Here is a 25,044-nt window from a genome sequence, read left to right on the forward strand (position 1 = left end):
CTGGCTATTGTTCTTTGGATATAGGGTTTTTGATACTAACCTTAAAGCTCCATTGTACTGTTTCCGTAATGGCGCTTCTTTGCGTAGCAGCCCCAGCCTCCTCCCTCTCATCTCCTCGCAAGTGCCTGCTGAAACTACAGGAATGGTCAGCTGTTTTGTGAGATAAAAGAAATGGACTTAATACGGTAAAAAAAAATAATTTGAAAATGGCATTGAAAAGCAAACTAGTCTGGATTTGGCAGAATGGAGATAAAGACAAATTTTCAGATCTTGGAAAAACAGTGAAAAGGAGTTAGAAACTTAGATTGTCTGTCATTGAAATGAGTTTCTGAGAACAGAGAGCAAATCAGATAGAAACATCAGGACTTTTAACACTTGAAGTAGAAATGATCAAGAGCCACTTCTCAGATGGTACAATATGTGGCATACAGAAATGCAAGGAGGTACCTTTCCTCAAAGCACATAGGCACAAAGTGTAGCTCCTTTCCAGAGTTTAAGTGGGATAATGAGGCCATTAGGAAAATAAATGAAAGAAAAATCCTGCAGGGCAAAACAAAAAGGGGTGTGTTTACACTGGTGTGCAGATGAACATGTGATGATTTTTAAGAAAAGTGTGTTCTTTGATTGTATTCTTCCTCCCCAGCCCTTCATATGTTATTTGTCTCTCGGTAGTCTCTAAAGAGTAGAAGCAGCTGTACTGCTGTGTGTGGTTGTACAGTGCCTTGTGGAGTCCTCACTTAGTATCTGACTATTACAATGCATGTACTAAATAACCCGACTTGTCTAGGTTCTATCTAGATATTATATATAATGCCTGATAATTCACGTAAAGAATTGTGATAGTAGACATAAAAGGAGGTTTGAGTGCTAGAAACTTCAGATGACATTGCGGTTCTGCCTCCTTCATAACTGGCACTGTGCTTCTTCTTCTCACCATTATTTTTGGTGTCAATATCATCATATTTGCTGGATGCAAAGTGCCAGATGTATTGACAGCTTAGTATGAATAAGATCATCTTATATGTTAAGGAATATTTTAGCTTTTGTGCCCTCAGGTAGCTGCAATGAGAAAGCAGAACAACGTTTAACTTTACATGCAAGTTGCCCTAGTAAAAAAAGATTGTAAAGCGGTCTGAATCTCAGTTTTTAAGGCTTGGGCGATGGTTACTTACATTTTAGGTGACATATAAAAATACGTATATGAAGGAGAGGGGTGGGGAGAAGACTGTGTGCATACATGTAGTAGTCAGAATCTTTTGTTAGGTTACTGTGCTCTTCTGAATCATGTCTTTACCATCAGCATTTTGCTATTGTTTCACAGGTCGGTTTGACAGGAAGAATTTCATTTAGAAGACTGCACTCTAACATAGGGAAATGAACTAACATGGCATTCAAACTGGTTTAGTTTGTAATGAATTGAAGAGTTGGAGTAAACATTGACTAGATATGTGTAATGACCACTGGTCATTTCACACAAGCTTTTTTTTTATTATTTATTTTTTAAAGATTACTTGTATTTCTGCTTCAGGATATAGAGACAAAAGGGAGCTTTCAGCTGAGGCTTTTGAAGCAGGACTGAAATACAGGAGAGAATTTCACATGGAGCTTGGGTTCATAGGTCAGAATACCAAGGTAGTGTCTTTTTTTCCAGGCTGCTAGCAAAAAAAAAAAGGATGGTTGCATGTGGTAAAAACAGTATGTTCTGAACTTGGTGCCAGTAAAAAACACAACAAAACAATAAAACCCCACTGATTTATTTAGCAAAATCTTTGGTTCATGTAGGTTGAGAGCATTCGTTAAACACAATTGCAGATAAAAATGTTCCGTAAGTATTACTAGCTTATATCTAATAGGAAGTGCGTGAATTGGTAAGGTAATAAGATTTTGATGGCAAGTACAATCTTTTATGCAGGCTTCCCAGATTTTTTTTTGGAAAAACTTTCACTTCTAACCAGTGACATCTTTGCTTGCCAGTTCTGTCCAAACTTTTATCAAACAGTCAATTTGTCTTCAGGAACAGAATGTTATTTTCCCTGATAATGTTAACCAGACTTGTGGTGAGGCCAGACAGTGGCATTCAAAACAAATCGTAATTAATGGGAACCACCTTTTTTTTTTTGATGGCACCTGATACTGTGAACAGAAAACCACTAGCGTGCCCTATTACGTATCTGAGAATAAAAAGGGTTGTACAAGGTTTTTATATACATATACGCACACATATATATAAAAGTGCAAATGTATAAAAATATATTCAGAACAGCATTAAGTCCTGATTTCAACAACAAAAAAGTTTGAGGGACTAGCTGCTACATGTATCAGTGATAAATGTTTTTTTTCTTACACAGTATTGTAGTTGACAATCTGTTATTTTCAATGCTATGTTGGTATTGCATAATCCAACATTTGCTTCATGCTGTCATTATTCATTGCAATAAACTTGCATCTGACATGTGGTATGACCCCACCTGAAGGTCATGTTGAAAAAGTGTTCCTTGTGTTTGAGTTGCTTTTACGTTATCTGTTACTGCACATTTTTGGCTTGTAGTCTAGTAAAATGTAGGCTGCTTAACTTTTACATGCTCTTGGAAACCAAGATGCTGATTACTTAGGAGTCCTGTTCAGTATGGAAAGGGCTCATCTGTTGGAATCTTGTCGCTTCTAAGTGACTAGAAAGGTTATGGAAAATGGGAACTTGTGACATTGTATATACCCTAAAACTCCACTTTAAAGCCATTTTGTGAAAGGTTAGTCATGGAATCGAATGTGTGTGTGTGTGTGTTTTTCTTTTCACATTTTTACCATTCTAAAGGTAGTGAAATGGCAAGAAAATTCTGTAAAGCTCTGGTGTGGAAGGACTGAGTGACTCCAAAGTTGGGAAGTTTTGTGTTTTACTCCACAAAGAGCAAACGTATAAATCAAATCCAAATGGTCTGTGTCAGTGAACACTGAAATAGCATCCTGGATGTTGTTCTTCCCAGTTCCTATTAGCATTGTCAAGATTTGTATGGAAAATTCTGCTTTTATTTGGAATAAGCGTATCATCCTGTGTTGTGTGTTGCATCCTGCACTCCATTAGTGATGGATTATCTTTATGAGCTCTGTTCTAGTTCCTGGTTAGTCTTGAATCCACTAACTTTTGGCATTGCCACCAAAAATTAGTAAGTTTATTTCTCAGGAAATAAATAGATTCCCCCCCCACCCCAAACTGAGTCACTGGGGCAAACTCAAAAATCTTCTGGAGAGATGTATATAGATAAGTGTGTATGTGTGTACACCCAGAGAGAAGTGTAGTTCTGGCAATGAGTAAAAATTAAATATATTGTGCTGCTAATGATCTCATCGTTGACTAGAAGGAAAGATGCACTTGGGAGATGACTAGTGATTGATTCATTATCTTTATGCTGGGACTGTTCCATGGTAAGCTGTGTGTTTTGGAAATAATAGAGACTACTGGCCAGTAAATTTAAATGAAAAACAAAATTGTGATTGGGATCTCTGGCTGTGTTTTGAATGATTGCTTTAGCTTAAAATACTCTTTTTGTAAGTGATCAAAAAAGTTACTGCGCGCCATTGATTGTAACGTCTTTAATTTCTAATCTCGGTTAAGCTGACTTCTATCTGATTCTTTTGGGGGAGAAATGTGGTTCAAAGCTTCTAGCTTGTTGAAATTAGCTATACTTTGAGAATGTTATGGGTTACGGTAATCTTAAGATTTAGGAGATGACTAACTTGTTAAAGAATGAGAACATTGTGAATACAACGTGCTCCTTTAGCTGCTAGCTTCTAATATGAGACGCTTTAAAAAGATATCTGAGAGTGAGTTAGACATTGGGGCTAATTGCACCAGTTCCTTCTGTAGGCCAGAATGTTAATGGCAATTGCTTTTGGTCACTGTTGATGTGGAGTTGAGAATAACTTTTTACCCACAGCTAATCTTGTGAACCTATCAGTTGCCATAGATTTGAAAGAAGCTTGTGGTGACTATGAAGAAAATTGAAAGAGTTTGTGATAACTTACAAAATGTTAACTTGAACTTGACTTTTTCATTCTGTGCCACAATTAGAATTTCCACAATCTCTGTTTCTAGAGGATTACCCCAACGGGACATGGCTCGGAGATGAAAATAATCCTGAGATGCGGGTCCGCTGCCCCATCACCCCTGCTGACATGCTGCACATCAGCACGAACTGCCGCACAGCCGAGAAGATGGCACTGACGTTGCTCGATTACCTCTTCCATCGGGAAATCCAGGCCATCTCCAACCTTTCGGGCCAGGGGAAGCATGGGAAGAAGCAGCTTGATCCTCTCATGATTTACGGAATTCGCTGTGAGTATAATACTGAAACTTCTGAGGTTATTCTGCATAGGTAAGACAAACTTGGCTACTTGCAGTTACGCTACGATTTGTGAGAATGGGACATGTATTGTTGTCGCTGTTGCCAAACAGATGTTTTTTTAGCTTTTATTTATGAAGGAGTCCTAATGGACTGCTTTATTTTAGCTTGGTGTGGGCCAGAAATTCCTCGATCTTGAAATCTGAATTCAGATTTATTTGCAACTACCAGCTGCAAGCACACCAAGTGTAGCAAATAATCTAGCTGACAAATATTACTTCGGCTAAAATGGAACAGGTCTTAAAAGAAAAAAAAAAAAAACACAAAATTATATTATTTTTAAATATTGCTCAAGTATTCAGAATAATATGGTCCTGCATCTCAGTTTCTTTTAATTTCTGTGTATTATTTCAGAAGACTTGCTGACGTTGAGATGGAGGAAATTTGCAGTCTCTTCTAAAGGAGAGATTAAGTATCATAGTCTGCGGATTCATAACCACATTAGCACACAGTGCTAATTGATAGTGCATGTTGATAGCACACAGTGCTAATGTAGTTCCAGTGTGCTTGAGTTTTTTGCTTATTAAAGCTATTATGCAGTAATGAACAGATATTACTTACATTGCAGATGCATTTTTTGGCAATTTGAAAGGAATTAAATGTGTTTTGCATATAGAATATGGTAGGCATAGCCCCTAGTTAGGAGTGAAGAAGAATCTGGATGTATGCATCTTGCTCTGATGTAGGGGATTACTCAGTGAATACATTAATGAGGACAGCCAAGTCCCTTCCCTGTGTTATGGTGTAAATATTTCACAGCACAGGAGGTAAGCGAAGGCCTCCCAGACATCCAAGTATCTGACACAAATCTTCAGCTTGTGTGAAACCTTTATTATGCGTGCTGTGTAGAGGAAACAGAACTTGAAATGTTAGCGTAGAATTGAGAGTGTCTAAAAATGACCAACGTTACTACTTGAACTAGATTTTTATATGCCAGTAAATCTTGCTCTTTATAGTCACATCTTATGTAGGTCACCAATGGATTAGTAGAGAGGGAATAATTTGTTATACTGAAGTGTTTTGTATGCAATTGCCAATTTGAAATGCCAATTAAGGCTTAAGAACATAGCCAGAGAGCTTATTTTGATTGGTGTTTGAAGAATCTGATGCTTTGTTTTTATGCTTCTGTTAGGGCAATGTGTTTGATAGTTACATGGAAGAATATTTGATGATGATACTGCTCTGCTTTCTTTACACTGAACTGAGCTGAAGAAATAGAGTCCTATTGACCTGTTTTCATTTCTGGTGGTTTGCTATTTCAGGGACACTAACAGGTAGTAAGCCATGCAGTCTGCTGCATTAGGCCAGTTTTTGTCTTTACATACCTGCAGCAGAAGACCAGGCTGTAGTAACGTATGTGTATTATGTTACCACTCCAACTAATTAAGTTAAAATAACACTAGGTTGCAGAAGCCCTGTTAGGAATTTGCTGCCATGCAAGTGGATGCCTCGTGACTGTTAAGGAGGAGCTTCTGGCTGTGCTCAGTTCAGTGGCAGAACTCTGGTTGAGTTCAGCTGTGCCACGATTTTATCCTTTAACATTTGTCAGAGAGGTAGTGAGAGGAGCCCTGCCATGTTGTGTCCGCTTTGCTTTATCAGTCCCCGCACCATCTGGTTTTTATTGGTGATCATTCCTCCATAAATCGTACCAAAAACCAAGTGCAGCGCTAGAATGGGAACTAAATTATGTTGTTGTCCTAACAATGTGGTTTCCTTTTGCACTGAGCAGTCATACTTTGCATTATTTTAAACTTAAATAAATTTAGCTTAAGTTGCATCAAAGTAGCAATTTAATTATAAGCTGAAATAAGAATCTAATGTCATCAGCCTTGCCTTTGCCAATCATAGCTAGCAAAGCACAAACCAATGTAAAGGTTTTTTTTTTTTTTTTTCAGGTTTCTTTAAGTTTGTCAGTGGAAGGGTATTTGTTCTTTTCTTTTTCTAGAAGGAAAACGCCAACCCAAATCTATATTTAATAGAAAATATTTTGAATAATATGCACAAGCTAAGAGAATGAAGAGATGTATGTTTATGAAAAATCCTTGATGTACTGCATAGGGTTTACCGCAGGAGAGATGAAAGTTTATCTTTTGAAGTAAAAGTTTTCATTTGTGGTATAAATTTGCTTGTGGGGTGGTAGTGGTATTGAAAGTTTTTAGGCAAGAAACCAAAATGACTTAAACACACTATATGTCATTAAGTAGCTCATTATTTCAGCCCTACTAAAAATGTAGACATTTTCTGGTGAAATATAAGAACATCAGCAATTTTTTTTTTCATTGTATAGCAAAAAATACAGGTTTAGCCCTTTTGAGATTTTATAGCAATCTCCACAAATGAGTCTGAAAAAAACCAATCACCCGTCCTTATTTTTTAAAATATAAATAATAAAATGAAAAGAAAATGATGTTAGTTATTCCCTGTGTAACTTTGCTGTTCGTACATCATTTCTGTGAAGGCCTCTTGCATCTGCATTTATTTATTTTGCAGGCTCTCCCTCATCATTTTTTAACATATCTGTCAGTTTTGGCCAAATTCGACGAGAGGAGAGAAGCTCGGTATCTAGAAATTAAATGCAAAATGAGTAGTTGGGTGGGGGAAAGAGATATACATTCAGTAATCGTGTTAGGGAAGGCTGTGCCCGTGGTTCTGTTGTGTTATTGGGCACCAGAGATCCTCTGTTGGCTCCATACGCTCTGTTGCTCAGGGAAGTATTTAGGAATATTGAAATAACTCTCATGATAGGGACTTTTTTTTTTTTTTTTTTAATGGGAAAAAAAAAGAAAGACTAGTACCCACAAAGGAGAGGGCACTGTGGTAAAGGACGGAAAGATATATGAGTAGTGTTATAGCCAAGTTAGTACTATTCTGCTGAATTTTCCTGTCTGCTTCCAGGACTACTTTGTAGAGTGAATTTTTGCAGACTTCAGTTCATGAGTTAACATTTATTTCATCCAGAATAAACCCCTGTTATTTAAATAGCATAGGACAAAAGTATTATCTGAAAATATTTCATGACAAAATCTCATTTTTAATTACAAAGTAAATGATGCATATTCTGTTTCATGTGGCTCAACTTTCATTTTTTCGAATGCATTTTAAATCATAGAATATAAAGAAATTGGTAACGGAAGCTTGTTATTTCTGTTGTATTGTAATATTGCTTCCAGTAAAGACGGTACCATCTCTCTATTTTACTAGCTGAAAGAGATGTTAATACACTTTGACAGAAGAATGAAATACAGCTCCGTCCTCTTCAGAAAGCTGTTCAAATAGAGTTAAGCACTGTGTTGCTTTACGAAAGTCATTGACACAACACTGCTTAAGATGGAGAGGCAGACCACCCACGTTTGTTTAATAGGAAACACATTTGAGTCCTGCTTGATTGTGTGGAGTATGCTGCTTAAATCAGCGTATGTATATTTGTATATATATATCCATGCCCATAACCCAAACATAATGCACGTTGGGTCAGTTTAAGCAACTTGTAACTTGTCATGTAAAATCCCCTCATCACAGGAATTCACTACTGTTTCAGCTTCTCATTTGCTTATAATGAAGATTTTGATCTTAATAACAGTGCAGGGTAAAGAACAAATATACCACACTTCTGTTCCATCTTCCATAAACATCCTCATGCTTTTAAGTATTGGAGAAAAGGTAATAAATTGCAACTCGTAGACAAGCTGTTAGCTCTAATATTTCTCACCAGTCGATCTGTTTTATGAGATACTGCAGACTCTTGTCATTATTATAGGATGTTTTATATAAATAAACATTGCAGTTACTGAAAGTGTATACTATAAGTACAGAATGTCTTTAGCATTTTCTTTTTTTTTTTTTTTAATTTTTCCACTTACAGCAATGCAAAAGGCATTTTTTATTTTATATTTTTTTCTAAATTATGCCCATTCTTTTATCCCCCTCCCTTAGTCCTTCGTAATCTCTATAATACTTATTTTGCTCTCTGTCTTCCTTTCATTACTTGTTTATAATTCTGGTTTCACATGTGTCTGACTTCTGAACATTGTACTAGTCGCTACCTGCCAGAATATATAGTATATATACAGTGGCTTAAAACGCTGTTGCGTGTCGCTGCAACAGAGATAGCCACAAGCCTTGGTTATCAGCAGTCGTTGACACCGCTAGATCTTGAATTCCGTCAGGAGGCAGCTGGAGAACTTCAAGAAAACTTCAAACTTTTAAAAATTGGCATTTTGTCCTATCTATATTTTATCAGCACCAGAAACTGATTTTTTTTTTTTTTTTTTTAACTTGGATGGTTGTGACTACGTAGCTAATTGTACTTTCAATCGATCTCCTTTGACAGAGCAGCTCACTCAAGAATCCGTCATGCTCTGAATTCCCTGGAGGTTGGGGGTAAGAGGAGTGGGTTAGTGGTAGTACTCAAGCTAGTAATTTGCTGAGGATTGCTGATGTTTTCTGTTTAACCCGTGCCTCTGTTTCTTCATTATAGAGCACATTAATCTTCCAAGTTATAGTATTCTGAAGAGAAGTTGTGTGGTTTGTATCCACATGGATGAGCTAATCCTGTGGTCCCTGGAAATACTTTTTGCCAACATTTTCTTCTCCTAGTAATAAATACTGTGGGCTGCAGCAGTCTGGAAATATAAATTCGCTTCAGCCTGTTCCTTTGAGGACTGTGGTGTTATTAGATGCTATAGTGCATTTCTCAACTGCCAGATCATGGCTTAGAGGTAGGACAAACTTCATCTTACAGTTCAAAGGGTTGAATATATGCAAACAAGGATTTGCCCAAATCTGCAGCATCATGCCTGCGGCAAATGGGGAAGCTGAAGCAGGTTCTCCTGAGCTAAGCGCTATGCAAAACCTCTACCCTGATCCTCACCAAGTGGACAATATCCATCTGACATGTTGGAAAAGCTGTCTCATGGCTCGTTCTGAGTTGTGTGGTAGTGGTGGCTGTGTTATGGTGAGAACTTCGGAAGAGAGGAGGAGTTTGCAGTTGTGTTGAACCATCTCATACCTCAAGCAGAGAGCGAGAAGCAGAGTCTGAGAGTTCAGCACATCTCTAATTGAGAAGAGGTGAAAGAAATCAGTTCTGTTATGCTTTTCTTATATCCAAAAAGCATTATTTTTTTTGTACAGAACCCTTAGGAGAGGCCTTGATGCAGCAGTGCCGCTTTTTGCAAACGCATTGTCTTCCTGAGAGCTGCAAAAGTCTGGCTTCAGTTCCAAATAGCTGCTGCTTTGTGAATCAATTAAATGCTGCCACATGGAGGGAAGTGATAACCTCTTTTGAGGCTAGGCAAGAAGATAATATGAGAACCCATTGAGTTTATCTCGGCACCGCAGTTCTCATAAATGGCATCAATGCTGGCACTTGCTTACTGACTTTATGTAAGCGCTATAATTTAAAGCTGGCTGTTGTTTTCTTCTTTCCTGGGTACTTATGTAGATTTCGATTACTTTCCTGGCCAGTTACTTTTTAATAAACTGAAGTAAAGGTGGCGATTTTGGGGAAAAAGAAATAAATTGTTGGCAGGGTGTTTCCTATCCCCCTCTCACACTTCTCTTGTTGTTCTTGCATTGTAAAAACAATGAATTTAATTTTCCATTCTTGAACGTAAGCAGCTGCTTAGTCTGTCAGTTGCAACTGTGACTGCATAGAACTTGATTGTGCGTGATGTGCTGTCAAGCGCTTGTGAGTTCATAGGCTCTAGAGAAAGAAGAAAACTAACACATGAGGTCACTTGGACCATCTCTTTATGGCCGAAGCACGATTGTTCCATCCTGTCAATGCTTTTCCACTTTGGCCAGACTCGTTTCAAGTACGTGCTGAAGTGCCCTGCTCCTCACTTCTTGAGAGGCAGCTAAAAACATTCGGAGCGGTCTACGATCATAAAAACTTTCCTCAGTCATATTAAACGTTGCTTCAGGAGGGTGTACTGTAAAAAGGGCCAAACTGTGTAATTAGTAAAAAGATGTGCCCACTGCGAAAGTTCTTGCTACAAATATGATAATTTAGTCAAATGAGAGCTGTGCTTTTCCTAATGAAAATCAAGGGAGTTTATGTGGATTTCAAAAGCTGTTGTAGATTCATAATAAAAATCCTCAAACCCTGATGTCAGCAAGGATTATGATGTTGGACCATTTGTAATTAGCGTTGAGTGTGATGTCCAGGGATCTTCCTCACCACCGCTGTGGATCCATCCCAGCTATGAAGCTACAAGTGAGAAGGAAGAGTCTTCGCATCGCAGTTGTACTAATCACTGTTAGCTTTGGACTAATTTCTCCACACTGGAACTCCTCCAGGGTTACAGCTGTCTGCAGGACAGTTGCTGCAGCGTGCAGTGGTGGTGTCCCTTGGGGTCTGATTCAGAAGGATGTGGAGTTTCTTTGGTGTCCCCATCTGTACTGGAGGCTGGTGGTTACCCACTACCACTCGGGCTCAGTCCCTGCGTAAATAAAATGTCCCAATGAACTCTCAGTAAGCTCCAGTCAAGAAATAGTTTCTTTACTATTGAAGGCCTATAAATGACAACAGTGAATTTTTATGGTGTGGTTTTAGAAGACACGAAGAGTCGAAGAAAGTATTTGATCCCTGACATTTTGAGAGGAAAAGCAGCTCAGCCACCAAACGCGGATTGATCAGTGCAAGAATAATGTACATTCGTCTGGAAAGCTCATTGCCGCGTTCAAGGAGAGCTGTGATTTCACAAAGGCTCGTAAACGGAACGCCAGAAAGTTGCATAGCTTTTCCTTTCCTGCTTTGAACTCTTTTCTTCATTGCATAAGGGTTAAAAAGTGAAGTGGGGAGATGCCTCGATCCGCCTGCAAGTAAAATGTAAATAAATTCCCGCAGCGTTTAGGTTTCTGTGGTGCCAGGCCTTTCCAAACCCACAAGCTCCTTCGGAAGGGGAGAAATTTTCGTTGTTGATTCATAAGTGAGTTTTTCTTGGCGGCACGTGTGGTGGCGTTTGCCATCCAGATGGGATCCTGAGGCACTGCGGTGAGGGCTTATGTAACGGGATGTCTCGGGAAGGGGGATTTTAAAGCAACAACCCTCCTTTTTCCCTGGGTTTTGCCTTGGGTTCTGTCAGATTATGCTGTGCTGCTGTGTAAAAGATAAACAGCTGTTTCATCAATTTCTCCTTAACGCTGTGTGGATATCAAAAATGACCCGACGTGTGATTGTTGGCAGCGGCTCCTTAACATCAGAAACATTTATTTCTACGAAGCATTATTGCTTCAAATTGGGTGATTCCATTTGTTTTCAGCATCAGCCTTTGATTTCGAGCAGTAAGTTGATCCCTTGGCAATAAACACATCATTTACCTGGGTACGTTCCCTTCCAAAGCCAAATGGTGGCTGATAAACCTTACAGGAGTGGTTCTCCCCAGGAGCAAGTAAAAGAAAAAGTAAGATCTTTGCCGCTCAGTCTGATCATAAATGAATGCTCTGAGATTTTGAACGTGCAAAACTAGAAGGTAAATTCTTTTTGAAGTCTCCAAAGCACGGTATCCCATATGTGCATTTTTAACATGCGGAAGGAAGGTAATAGTCATCGTGAGCGCATGAGGCTTTTTATTTGGAAGGAGATTGTTAGTGGCAGGGTAATTGAACAAGTGTTGGCGTCTTTAAGGTCCTAATCGTTATGAAAAGCCATTGCAGATGAAAATGCTTGTGTAGTCTGTATGGAATGCTGCCATTGCAATTTTTAGCTGTACTGCTATAGATATATGAAGTATGTGATTTCAGTTTCATACTGGGACCCAAATGTTGCATGAATATATATATATTTTGGGAGGAAATGAAACATAGATCTTCTGTCTTTTTTTCAAGGTATTTTGTTTTATTTGCTCTGTCTTTGGATTTGCAAAATCTTTTTCGGAGCAAGAAATGTGTTTCCTTTTAAAAATGAGAAAAGAAAAATAGAAGAGAGTGTCGTGTATCTATTATCACACGGGAGTACCTTCCATGCAACTTGTGAGCTGTAGCAAGTCTGTAGTAAATAACATAAAGATTTTTATATTCTCAGAGTATAAACCCTCTGATTTGGTCCAAAATTATTTTCTTAAGGAGTTTGTTAATTCGTTTAAGGAGTTATAAGCATTTCATATCCTTGATAATTGCACTAGCTATGAAATGGTTACGTATATACAGCTGTTAATATGCTGTCACCAGCAGAGAAACATAATCAGAAAATCCCTATGGGAATGCCTTATGGCCACCGCTGTAACACTGCTTGGAAATTGCATGCAGTGTGATCCAGCATGCAACCAGGAACATCAAAAATGCTCGGTTTCTGCAGCGACTAATTCGCTCCCTTCCATTTCACAGCAGACCTCTGCTTCTGCAGCTCTGCTAACCTTTTGTAGCACTTGGCGCTGCTGCAGGGGAGTCAGAGATTGAGCAAACACACACAGGCACGGATAAAAACGCTGCCGTCTCATGCCAGAGTGGTAAGTTTGATGCTCCACTAGATGGCATTATTTGCATGCTTATGGCAAAGAGTCAGGCTTGTTTTGGAGAGTCAAAGTAAGACAGGTTCTGCAGTTGGCAAAATAAATAGAAATAGACCGGTTGGTTTTGCAGGAAGGTGGAAAGGTGTCCAATTGTAGGACCTCTTCTGCTTTAGCAAAGGAATTGGTGGAATTTGGAGATGTTAAATGCTTAAAAAAATACATATTTTTGTTCTTGAAACTTCTGATAGGGAATATGGACTTGGATGGTTCTTTGTAATTTGTAGAGCAAAGGGCATTTAAAACAGTTTTTAATTTAATATTTTCACTTGTTCTGGAATTCGTTAAAAAAAAACACAAATACTCAGCTAAATTTTCTAAACAAATATTAGTGAAATATTCTGACAAATTAACTTTTAATAAATTAAAATAATCTATTTTGATACTTGGATATTAGTAGATAGCATTCAGGCTTAAATTAGTTATTAGCTCTTTAGAGGAACACAGTGTGTTAAAATATGAGCCAGAGCTGCATGTTAGCATGGAGAGGGTGCTGCCTTTTCTCATGTGAGATTCAGGTTTCAAAATGCCCTAAATTTTCTTAAAATAAGATATTCTATCTGCATTTTTACAGAGTAAGAACAGAGGAAGAAATCTCATGCCTTTTGGGTTGTACTGATTAAAAAGAAAAGCAAACAAAACCCACCCAGCACCAATCTGTATGTTGAAGGCAGTGTATTTTACTGAAGCAGAAAGACCTGTAGCAAGCACTTGCAAAAGGTGTCTTGTCCGCAGAAGGCCTTTAATCTGGTATGCTCGAGACAAATGGAAAAATTAAATGTGGTTTCAGCTCTGTCTGCATCCAACAAGTTGTTGGATATGCAGCGCCAGATTGATGGAGCAAAGTTATAATGATCGAGGCAGGGAACAGTCCACTTTCACTTTAATGTGTTATTTGAGACACCAGCCTCTATGTACAAACACTTCTTACACTGTTTTGTAGTTATTTAAAGAAGTTGATTTCTGAAATGTTTCTTCAAATGTCATAGACTAATTTGACATTATTTCTGAAAACTTTCTTGCCTGTTCCTCCAAATGGTTTAGTGTCTAGCTGCACAGAATTGTAATCAGTAGATTGTCTAAACACCGTAATTAGTATTTTATAAATAGTTGCTGATTGTAGTTTAACAATTCCTCTTTCTTTCTCTAATGGTGGTGCATTAAAATGCACCCTTTTCATCACAGAATGTGTTCCTACCTGCCAGATACTGAATTTGAACTTGGCTTTGTTTTAGCAGCTGAGATGAGAAAAGCTCATTTTTTGTTATCAAAAACTCGTAAGTTGTTAGTTTCCTGAAATAACTAAAACATGCTGCTTCCACTTACACTAGAAATAATATATATATATATTACATATGTATATATGTGTATATATATATATATATATGTATATATATATATATATATATATATATATATATATATATATATATATATATATATATATATATATATATATATATAAAAATATCCTAAAAGGCACCCGAACCCATTGCTTGAAGAATTTGGTCCGATACATTTTGGGTAATTGTAAGACCTCTGTTACTGTGGTTTTGGGGAGTGGGAAGGGGATGCTGTAAGGCTGATGTCAGTTCAGTTTACGGAGCTTTGTAGTGTAGTTCTGCTTCTATTCCAGTTATCTCGTAAAAGCTACGGAAATACAATACTTAGAATCTGGTTCCTTAATGGGCTGACATATATATTTATATAACCCCACATCACGATGGCATCTGGAAGCCAGCAGAATTATGCTGAGCAATACGCTCCTCCAAAGACCGTATATTTCGGTGTCCCTAATGTTAGTCCTTACTCCCTAAATTGTATAATCACAGGCTTACATTGCAAACCAGTGACTTCACCGAGACTTTTTACATCTGGAGTGTTTACCTTGTACATGCCTGCTCTTTAAATTATATCCTTAATGGTATTTAGGAATTTCCTTACTTTCTTGCCATGACAGATTTAATTTTCTTATCGTAGGTAAACATTTGTGGGTATTTGTTGTAAGATTAGCACTTAACACATTTTGTCCTAAAATTACTGAAGATGAGACTCCTCCTATGATCTCTAGTATAGAGTTGAGTTTCTGTTGTCCAGGTGGAAAGGGATTTGATTAACATGCAATTTTGAGGTGTATATATTATTTTAACTTAGTTGAAGTGTACGGTAGAATAATCCACTTTGCACGGGATCTTATTTACACAAATCCTCTTAAAGCATATCTTCTGCACCTAGGAAAACGGGGCATGTTCTCCTTAAAAGCTGACGATTGGAATTTTCTTTAAAAAGCTCAGATTTCACCAGCACCTAGCAGTTATATTTCAATATTTGACTGTTTAAATTATAGTGGTTGGTAATGAAGGTTTACTAAACCCTTCCTTAGTTGTGTGTAGTAGAATAGGATTTCAGTTGTATTTGAGACTTCTCGTGTGTACCCCGTGGATATAATTTGTATTGTAAAGGGTGCATGCTGTAGTCACAGATAGTCTATATACTTAGAGCTGTTTGAAAGGTTTGAATTTAATAGTTAGAGGAACTGTAGAAGTGAAATGGAAAACAGGCACTGTTTGGTAGCTGAATTGTTTTTCCCTCCTCCCTCTCCCCCCCTTTTTTTTTTTAACTGACACCCTCATCTCTTTTTGGATGTCATTTAGCCTGTGGCTGAGAACAGTGGAAACAGAGAACAGAGCAAAGGGCTCGTTTGGGGACCTGACTGATGGTCACCAAGCACATGGCACTGGAAAAGCTGCCGAAATTCTTCCATCCACCAGGTGAAATGGGACCAGTTTTCTATGAATGAGGATGCCCTCCACTTCTGCATCCCTTTGTCCAGCCCCAAGCACTTTTGGGTTTCAGAGGAGCCACCTCCCAGCCGTGGGGATCGTACGGCCCCCTGCCTCCTCCCAGCTGTCAGAGGAGTAAACAATGACTCGTTTAAAATTGTTTCAATATGGCCAATGCATGACCATAATTATATTTGAGGAATTGAAGCCCGAAGGCGCAAGAAGGAACTTCAGAGGTGCTTAATTTTTTCTCCGCTGTTCAAGTATTTAGTATAGCAGATTTCATTGTCATACGCTATTTGTTTAACAAAAAGAACTCCAAATGTATGAGCCTTATGTGAAAAAATGTGTTTTATTAGCCAAAACCCCAAATAATCGCCCCTTTTCATGATTAAGTGCAGGCAAAATCCGAAGCCCTTATTTTTCATGATATCCATCTTATTCTTGCCAATTAAAAAAACGATTCCGTTTATCAGTTTAATCGCTTGAATTTGAATTTTGAATGTGACACCCTCTTGCTTTTTCTGTAGACTTTAAAAATGATGTTGAAGTTGAAAGTGGAAAGAACGGTTAACCAAGTCTGTTCGGATTGCACATTAATGTAGAAGTCTGTATTTTACACATTTTGTAGGTTCTCCAGGGGTAACCCTTGTGGGTAACACTTTCCCTATTCCTTCAAAGCGTAACAATAGATGAGGAAGAATCTCTGCCATCTCAGTACAAAGGGCAGCAAAGGGAATTCTGCCAAGTCCAGGAATAGGACGATTTACCTTTTAATTTTCCTAAAAAAATGTTTTTCCTGGAGAATGGGAAGCAGTGGGACACGGCAATATCTAAATGCAAGCTGTTAACTGAAGCTTGTTTTTTTAGCAGGCTGATATTGAGTGTGGTATCAAGATAGAATATTTCTTGTCTGGTTTTGATATTACAAATGCCTTCTCTTCCTCCTCAATTTGTTCTTAATTAAATTTCTTTACAAGTTAATGGTTTCTGCGGATTGCTTTGTCTGCTGCCTGACTTTTGACCTTTAAGAAAGAGAGGATTACTTTCTGAGGAACATTGTTTTCACTTTTTCCTTAATTAGTCCCGTTCTTTTCTCTTAAAAAAAAAATAATAATGAAAATTGAGAAACAAACATTTTGTACATTAGCTGCCCCAAAGTTTGGGGAGGCACGGTCATTTCAAACATCATTGCTGATGATCTCTGTGTTTACACTAACTCGTCTTCACTGTCTTTCCCAGCTTGTTTTTCTACAAACCACAAAAAGATTTATTCTGTGGTGCACAAGGAGCATTCTAGAACTTAGCGTCATTGTTTCTTTTAGCTTTATATGAACTGCAGCAAAAACCTAGCCAGAACTAGTGCCGTGTTTCTAATCTAGGGTCTACATTTAGCACGATGCACCTGCTACTTTTAACGCTGATTTATTTAATTTTCCTGATGCACACGTGCTTTCCTCCTCAGGTTTTGCTCAGTAAGATTGAGTGTTGGTTCTTGCAATCCAAAGCGATTTCCTCTGTGCATTTTGGATGCTCTGTGTCTCTGTGAATTCCTCGTGCAGACCTTTTTGTCTCCCAAGCTGCTGCTGGTATTTATGTTGCTCATAGAAGTTGCTCAAGCTCTTGCAATCTATTAAAATAACCGAACTATTTTAAGTCTCTGGTGTGTTTTCATAGAAAGCTTTTTTTTTTTTTTTCTTTTTTTTTCCAGGAAGAGAGGTTCCCAAAGAAAGCAAGGTTTGGAGATTGAGTATTTAAAAACAAGCACATCCTTTGTTTTGGATGTGACCAGCAACCAACCATTGTCTTAAATAAAAAGATCTCTAAAAACACAGCCAGCCATCCTTTGGTGATCTAAATCCTTTGCTTCACTCTTGTATATGTGCATCTGTCTTCCCAAGCACCGTTGTCTTTTTGCCAAAGTGCTGGATTATATTGCTGAACGTATTTTAATGTGTTTTTATCAGGGTTGTTATGTGGCTCACGGATACTGTGCTGCTCACAAATTACGACGCTTCATGCTGCTTTTGACTAGTAAATGTTCTGAAAAAGTCAAATCTCTCCTCACTGAAGCACTGCTGTCTTTTCCAATAAGGACTTCCCCAAGTTAAAAGTCTCCTTGGCAGTATCTTGCCTTATTCCTGCCTTTTAGACTTCTTTTTGGCATTTGACAGACTCAGAACGAGCCCCCGAGCTGAAAGCTCTCGTGCATGTGATCAGTTATGGGGAGAAAACAGAAAGTCAGCACCCTTGCGTTTGCAAATATTGTTTGCACATGTTTTTGGGATGGATCTCTCTACCGTAGGTAACTCATATTTCTAATGGTATGGTGAAGCTTGTTCTCAGGACGTGTATGTACTTCCAAAACACCCTGCTGTCAATAGCATGAGGTTTTCCATCAGCTCTCAGTGGACTGTTGTGAAATGTAGCCGCTAAAAACCCGTTAATAGAGTAACGCTGTAGATTACAGTATCGGCTAGATAGATCTCGACATCTGAAATTCATTTAACCTCTGTGTCAACTATCATTGTATTTAAGTGCTAATTTTTCATGCCTGATTTGCACATGCAGTTGCTGTGACGGAGCATGCAGTTTGGGGAAGGTCTGTGCAGACAGCAGCCCTGTCGTCTGTACCAGTTTTCCGCCTGTGACCCCAGGAACAGCTAAGTAGGAATTTCATGAATAAGGGAAAAGAAATACGCCTGGCTTTGACAGTCTGTGCCTGATGCCTTGGCTCTCTTTAGTCTAAAATTGACTTCTCTGACTCTGCCCCATTTAGCTTGTCGTCTGTTATCCCCTCTGCAGTCTCTCCATGAAGGTGGTGGTCTCTCTGTCCACGTTAATTAAATTACAGCTGTTGTGGTCAATAAGTAGAGTGCCTTTTCTTGTCTTCCATCTATAGAGCAATTTTATGTCTCACCTGGCACCCATCATCTTTCTCAAGCTCTTGTCCTACAGGCCTTGGGTCTCCTAGTATGAGGAGCTCACTGCACACAAGGCTGTCATGTCCTAAATAATTTATATCGCTATTAATTTCTGTTTGAATAAAGTGACATCCCCTGGAATATCCCCTGGATTACACTGTAATAGTTAAAATTCCTAGCTAGGCTGCTTTACTGTGAGAGTTTTCTTGGACCTGCAGTCAATTCAGTCACTTTTCTAACAGCAGCCTGCAAGATGAAAGCCATTAAAATGTATTTATGAATAAAATATGGACACTTGTTCAAAATAACACAGTCATATGCTCTGTGGTTATGTAGGACTCCACAAGTACTTCGTATGTACTGACAGCTGCAATCATAGAAAGAGTTAAAACACAACTATTTTTATTGGACATTACTGCAAAGATTTATAAACCCATTTCTCTGTGTAGTGCATATTAGTAATAGATTGCACTCGGAGAAATGTGGTCGCAGTATTTACAGTACAGTATGTGCTTTCCTTTTGCTGACACCCATGGAAAGGAAACTGTTGCACAGCAGCAGATGATAATTTCGGTTGGTTTTCCTCCTTCCCTACTCCCACCCTCCTTTCGGAGACATAATGCAGGGGTTGTAAAGCAATCTCTAAATAACGTGCCTGCCGTCACTTGCCAGTGAGGAATCTTGGGCTTTTAAAAGAGTTTTTGAATTGGCTTTTTGATGCCAGTGCTTTCCTCCTCTATGTTCTAATTGCTCTTGGAACAAATCTCTAGCGAAATAACTTAGAGCATGAAAAAATAGGTGATTGAAAAATGATTGAGAGACGCAGCATTCCTCTTGCCTATGGTAGATCCGTTACCTGTGAATTTCAGATTCTGAGGACTCTCAGCTCGGTTAAAGTGCAGAGCTCCTAGTTAGTGGAAACCTGGCATTCTGCTGCCCTAAGCTTCAAATATGTTGTCCTACGTGAACAGCCTGTATCCCATTCAGAGGGCTATATGACAGCTTAAGCATGCATTTAACTGCTTCACTCAAGTACTTCAGGATCCTCTTTGAGAGTAAATTTGCAAACCCAGTAGGTTGAGAAGATGGTTTTATTTTGCAGCGTACGGAAAACATTTGATACCAAAAGGAATACAAGAATCTTAAGGGGTCCTTCAAGCAGAGCCACAATGAGTAAAAACAAATATTACAGCTTTGGATTGATTTTTAACTGCTTTATCGCAGATCTAAATCCAAAAAGCTTAAAAGTAATGGAACTGTAAAGACTGTTGAATGTTTGGATAGTTCTAGTTTACTTCACAGTTTGAACCTTTGGATTTAATTTTTTGTGTGTGTTTTTTCTGTAGTTGTGAGAATCACAAATTTCTCTTAATACTGTCAAATGTCAACTCAAAATGCTTTAAGCAAAATAGAAGCCACTGTAAGGCTTACAATAAAACGGTAAAAGTCTCTAGCAGTATGAGGAGTGCCTTGAAAAAGCTATCGATGTACGACATACTTCCTTCTCAATTTTAAACCATTTGTCCAGATGTTGAAGTGAGTATTTTTGGACCCAAAAACGTAGCTTTCCTCCATTTCTTGTACAATTAGGCTTCCACTTCGATTGCAGAGGTTGCAGACACTAATGAACCAGGTTTGAGTTGGCAGCGGGACTCGATCTGCATGAGCTTCATTTCAAAATACTCAAGCAGTTCAACTCACAAGTCAACATTATTTTTTATAACAGTTTGGCAACTTAGCACTAACTGCTGGAAAGTGCAGAATGTGGCTCTTTACATGACTGAAGAGTAGTAGCAACATTTTCAGAAGATTTGAATTTTGTGCTGTGTTTTTGTTGGATTCTGATGAATCTTGCACTGAGCTTTAAGAGCTTGTTTTACGTGAAGCTCTATGTGGCGTCGTACTTGTGCATAAATATCATGGGCACTATCAGCAATCAATAAAATGTTATCCAGTTTTGGTTTAGGAGGGGTGGATCCTTCTGTTTCAGTGTTGCTTATCTGAAATATAAAAGTGTAGTTTCCTTGGATAGACTAGATTGGGAAGTTTCGTGGTTGTGACACTTCTAAATACACAATTGTGTACATATGTATGATTACTTAATGTTGTGAATAGCTGTTGAAATCTCACCACTATATAGCTATGGCATATTTCTTAATGTCATTGTATTTCTTTAGGCAGAGCTGCTCTGTTATTTTGTTAACCTTGTGTGTATGACAGTGTGTGTCATCCATGCATTTTCCTGAAAATACATAATAATACATATAAATCTGTGCTAGTTTCCATCCCTTTGTGTTTCTCTCTAATTATAGGTCATCTATTTTATAAATTTGGAATCACAGAATCCGACTGGTATCGAATCAAGCAAAGCATAGACTCCAAATGCCGAACAGCCTGGAGGCGGAAGCAGCGAGGCCAGAGTCTTGCCGTGAAAAGCTTCTCCAGGCGAACACCTTCGTCATCATCTTACGGTGGTTCAGGTAAAAAAATAATAATAAAAAAAAAAGTTTCCAGAGACATGGAAACTTATAGTAATAATGCGATTTGTTTTTTAATATACCTTGCAACAATTTTTATCTTAAGCTATAGTTACAACAGGTGCATGTTTTGCTGACAAATTCAAGTATTTTTATGTAAAGAATATAAATAGAGAAACCCACGCTTTCAATTCGTTTTTTTTTTTCAGTGAATTTTGTATTATTGCATATGTTTCTTGAAGTACCATTTATCATTGGCAAGAAGGCCTCTCCATTACAGTATGAACATATGTCTGCAGTGCTCCTCAAGCAGTGACTGCAGTATTCATTTTCTAATTGAAGCCAGCCACTCATAGTTAAATCACTGTGGGCTTCAGTGCAAGCCAGCCACCTTCTGGTCCATTCAGAATCTTTGATAGCCTCCTGGGGCTTGTACCATAGTCGGTCCCTTGCAGCATGAACATACCATACTGTTTCACCTACAGATTGCAGTCACTCTCCTGGCTGAGGTGCAGTGTTGATCCAAGAAGGGAAGTAAGAGGTTTGTCTTTGCTCATAAAGAGAAGAGGGAGAAGGGAGACTGTCACTAAAACAGTAGTAAAATAGCGATTTGTCAGAAATTAAAGTGTAGTATGTTCTGGTGTGCGTGAGATTTTAGCTTTGTTGATTTGTACATACTCTGAGCTCCTGGCTTCACTAGTGTGGTTGGGACTGTCTTTCCCCACGCGCTAACTGAAAGAATTCACAAAGTGCAGCATCGTATATATATCTTACCATGTTAATCTTTGGGTAGAAGGTCAAAATATTTATCTGCAACTGATGTTCATAAGTGGAGTCAAGTGAATAAATCTTCCTCGGTGTGCTAACACTATTTAGTAGGACGTGCTAAATTTTGTTCATAAAATATTTTCCTCTGAAGAAATTAAATATGTTGTAGCTGATTCTATATTTCCACATAGGTGCGTAGGCATGAATAATAATAACAAATGAAAAATACTGACCTAAGAAGTGTTCTCATAGGACATTTCTGGCTCATGCTTTTAATATAAAGCAGTGTTATGGGACATTTGTACAGCATATATTAAAAACAGTGTTTTGGAAGTGAGCCCAAAGAAAAGGAAGTAAGTTTATTTGCCTGCATAAAATTTTTGGTTGCATGTTAACACTAACCACTGTATCTCATGCAAAGAATGCCAAAATCTGCTTTCAATGGAAAATTTTATGTGCTGGAACTGGGAATCATATCCAAAATCCTCAAATTAAAACAACTAATCAACCTAATGATAACCATAAGCCATATATGTTGATGGGATTTTTATTTTCAGTCTCTTTAGAATAAAAATGCAGTAGTAAGTTGATATTATAGGCCTGAGCTCATTAGGCTGTGCCCATTGACTTTTGTTGAGATTTATTATTAAAAAATGTTGATCTTTAATCTCCTGTCTTTAATCTCCTGGTTTGGAGATTTGGGGAGACCGTTATAGAGACGTAAAACACAGAATCAGGCTTAGTGAGTTCTTGACTTTAGAAGGCTGTAAGGTGGTGGTTTTTTTGTTTTGTTTTGTTTTCTGCTAAGCTGAAAACTGCAGTTGTTTTCATTGTAGACTGGTCGCAGTTTCACAAACCCAATTTGTGAATGAATTGTCATGGGTACAGATACCCGTGCTGTCTGAGCAGGCAGGAGCAGCATGGTACAGACACGCAGGAGGTGGTTCTGCAAAAGTCACCGTGGTGTTTTGGGTTGTACACCCAGGTTTTCTGCCACCTGGGCCTCTCACTCACCCATCTCAGCTCCCCAGTCCCCAGGATAGCACATTGGTGACTGCAGGTCCTTAGGATTACGTCTTTGGTCCTAAATCTGATGAAGGTCAGCTAAGGCACCTTGACATGTCATTTGCAGGACTATATATATATATATATATATATTTATATACATACACTGTGCAGCCAAAAGTAGAGTACTGGCAATAGCATTAACAGCTGCCTTTGGTAATGGTACATGAAAATGTTCCATGGATTCAGAGTTTTTTGTTAATTTTCTTTAAAATATTGCTCTTACTCAGAATGTCATTGGCGTCGTTTTCTGGGAGGCTATAAAGATGTTAGCTGAATTCACCACTGCTTTCACACCCACTGTGAAAAAGTAGAAAAACAGCCCACTTCTCCGAACCGGGCGGTCCTTTAAAAACTAATTAGCATTCCAAAATCAGGTGGGAAAGGAATTTCACGTGAAGAAAGAAGTATGAGGAAAAGGAGGAGGGTTGGGATTAAGGGCTGAATGAGGGAAAAGAGGAAAAGATAAAAGGCAACCACAGGGGTTCACACACTGTCTGAGGAGGTAACTTTTGCATGACAGGGCTGTAATTCCACTGCTCTGTTCAGGTAACTTCGTGAACCTCTCAGACTTTGCCTTTGTGGTTTGACATCTCTGGAAGCCCTCGATGGAATTACAGCATCATAATTCACAGGCATCTGTTCTTTATTATATCCACTGTATAGTGGATATAGCAGAATTCCTGCTGCCAGCTAGCAGGAAAGAGAAGTAATATTTCACAGCTCTGAAGTAAAGGAGGTCTGTATTTCACAGTTATGACAACATAGCTGTCAAATATGGCTTTTTAAAGTGTTACATATGAACCCAGACAGTTTTTATGGTAGCGTTTGTTTCAGGGGGCAAGTTAAGGTGAGCCTTGAATGGTCTGGAATTCAGCTACTTGAGAATCTGTCTTTCCCACTATTGTTAGTTGTAGCTGTTAAGGTCAGCTCCTGGGTGCTGCACCCTCCAGCAGAATACCCGTGCTTGGGTCCACCGAGTCGGTACGTACTGAACAGGCTTTTTGGTTGTTCATCTGTTTGGCGAAATACAGCAGCTCTCTCAAAAGGTAGGACTTAAAGTCGAACAAATAAGTTATTGTGAACAATTCCTGTGTTGTGCTTACACAAAAAGATGCAAGGCTGCAAAGGATGCACGGATGTGCAGCACAGATTCTGGTATAACATCTTCGTGGGCTCTAAAGAACACATTGCACCCCCAGATTAAATATGATAAACCTCACCTATTTGTAGGAGTACTTAAGCCCTCTGATTTACAAAATGTTGATAATTTCCCAGGGAGGGTTTAGGGCATACTCTAGAAGATTTTCCCATAGCCTTTACAAAGCACTTTTTTTAAAGATGCTCCGTTGCCATCAACAGATGCCCTGAGTAAGTTCATAGTATTATGGTGTCTGCCATTCATTTGAGCTATTCTGAAAACATCATTGGGATGTTTAAATATAATTTTGAGGGCCTGAGTGTGAATAAATGAACACCACATTCCCTGCATGAACCTTTTCCTTAGTTTGGTAGTGTTTTTCTGATTATGAACTTGTAATATATTGTAGCTTGTGTTAAAGTTGGGACCAAAAGGTGGACCAGAAAAGACTCCAACCCAAGCCAGTTATTTGGCTTGAAGTAATATTTTTTTCAATATTTTTTCAAGGTAGGTTTCTATTATACCTTACTGTAAAAATGCATGTTTAAATCAGCAGGAAGTTATTGGCACTTTCTTCAAATGTTGTAAAGAAATGCTGTTCTCCTATGTAGAATCATAGAATAATAGAATATCCTGAGTTGGAAGGGACCCACAAGGATCATCGAGTCCAACTTGGTGTGTACCAGAATATTTCCTTAAATGTTGTGCTAAAAGTCTCAAATAGCTTCATACTTTTCTGTTTGGCAGCGAAAAATTGTTGAACATCTCTACATATCATTTTAAATAGTATTTGTGTTCTTGAAATAGTGTCAAATCAGCATGGTCACTGCTCTGCTGGACTTCTCCTGTGAGTTAGGGGACTTGATTTTACAGAGCTGCTCTTCAGAAGCAATTAAAAGAAAAAAACCAACAGTCTGAAACTCCCCTTCTGCAACCTGACTTCTGCTTCTCTGGCTCTGAGGAATTTTAAGGTTGGTTGAAC

At 38.4% G+C, this 25,044-nt stretch overlaps 1 protein-coding gene across 2 annotated transcripts in view; it reads left to right on the forward strand.

Annotated features, from left to right (window-relative positions):
- Positions 1-25,044, forward strand: part of BANP (BTG3 associated nuclear protein) — a 144,261-nt gene that overhangs the window by 42,229 nt on the left and 76,988 nt on the right. For both annotated transcript variants that reach the window (XM_032195908.1, XM_032195909.1), the window contains exons 7-8: positions 4,091-4,330; positions 20,924-21,091. In XM_032195908.1, the coding sequence (XP_032051799.1) occupies positions 4,091-4,330; positions 20,924-21,091 (408 nt within the window). The remainder of the gene's footprint in view (positions 1-4,090; positions 4,331-20,923; positions 21,092-25,044) is intronic.

The sequence above is a fragment of the Aythya fuligula genome, chromosome 12, assembly GCF_009819795.1.
Source record: "Aythya fuligula isolate bAytFul2 chromosome 12, bAytFul2.pri, whole genome shotgun sequence".
Taxonomy (NCBI): domain Eukaryota; kingdom Metazoa; phylum Chordata; class Aves; order Anseriformes; family Anatidae; genus Aythya; species Aythya fuligula.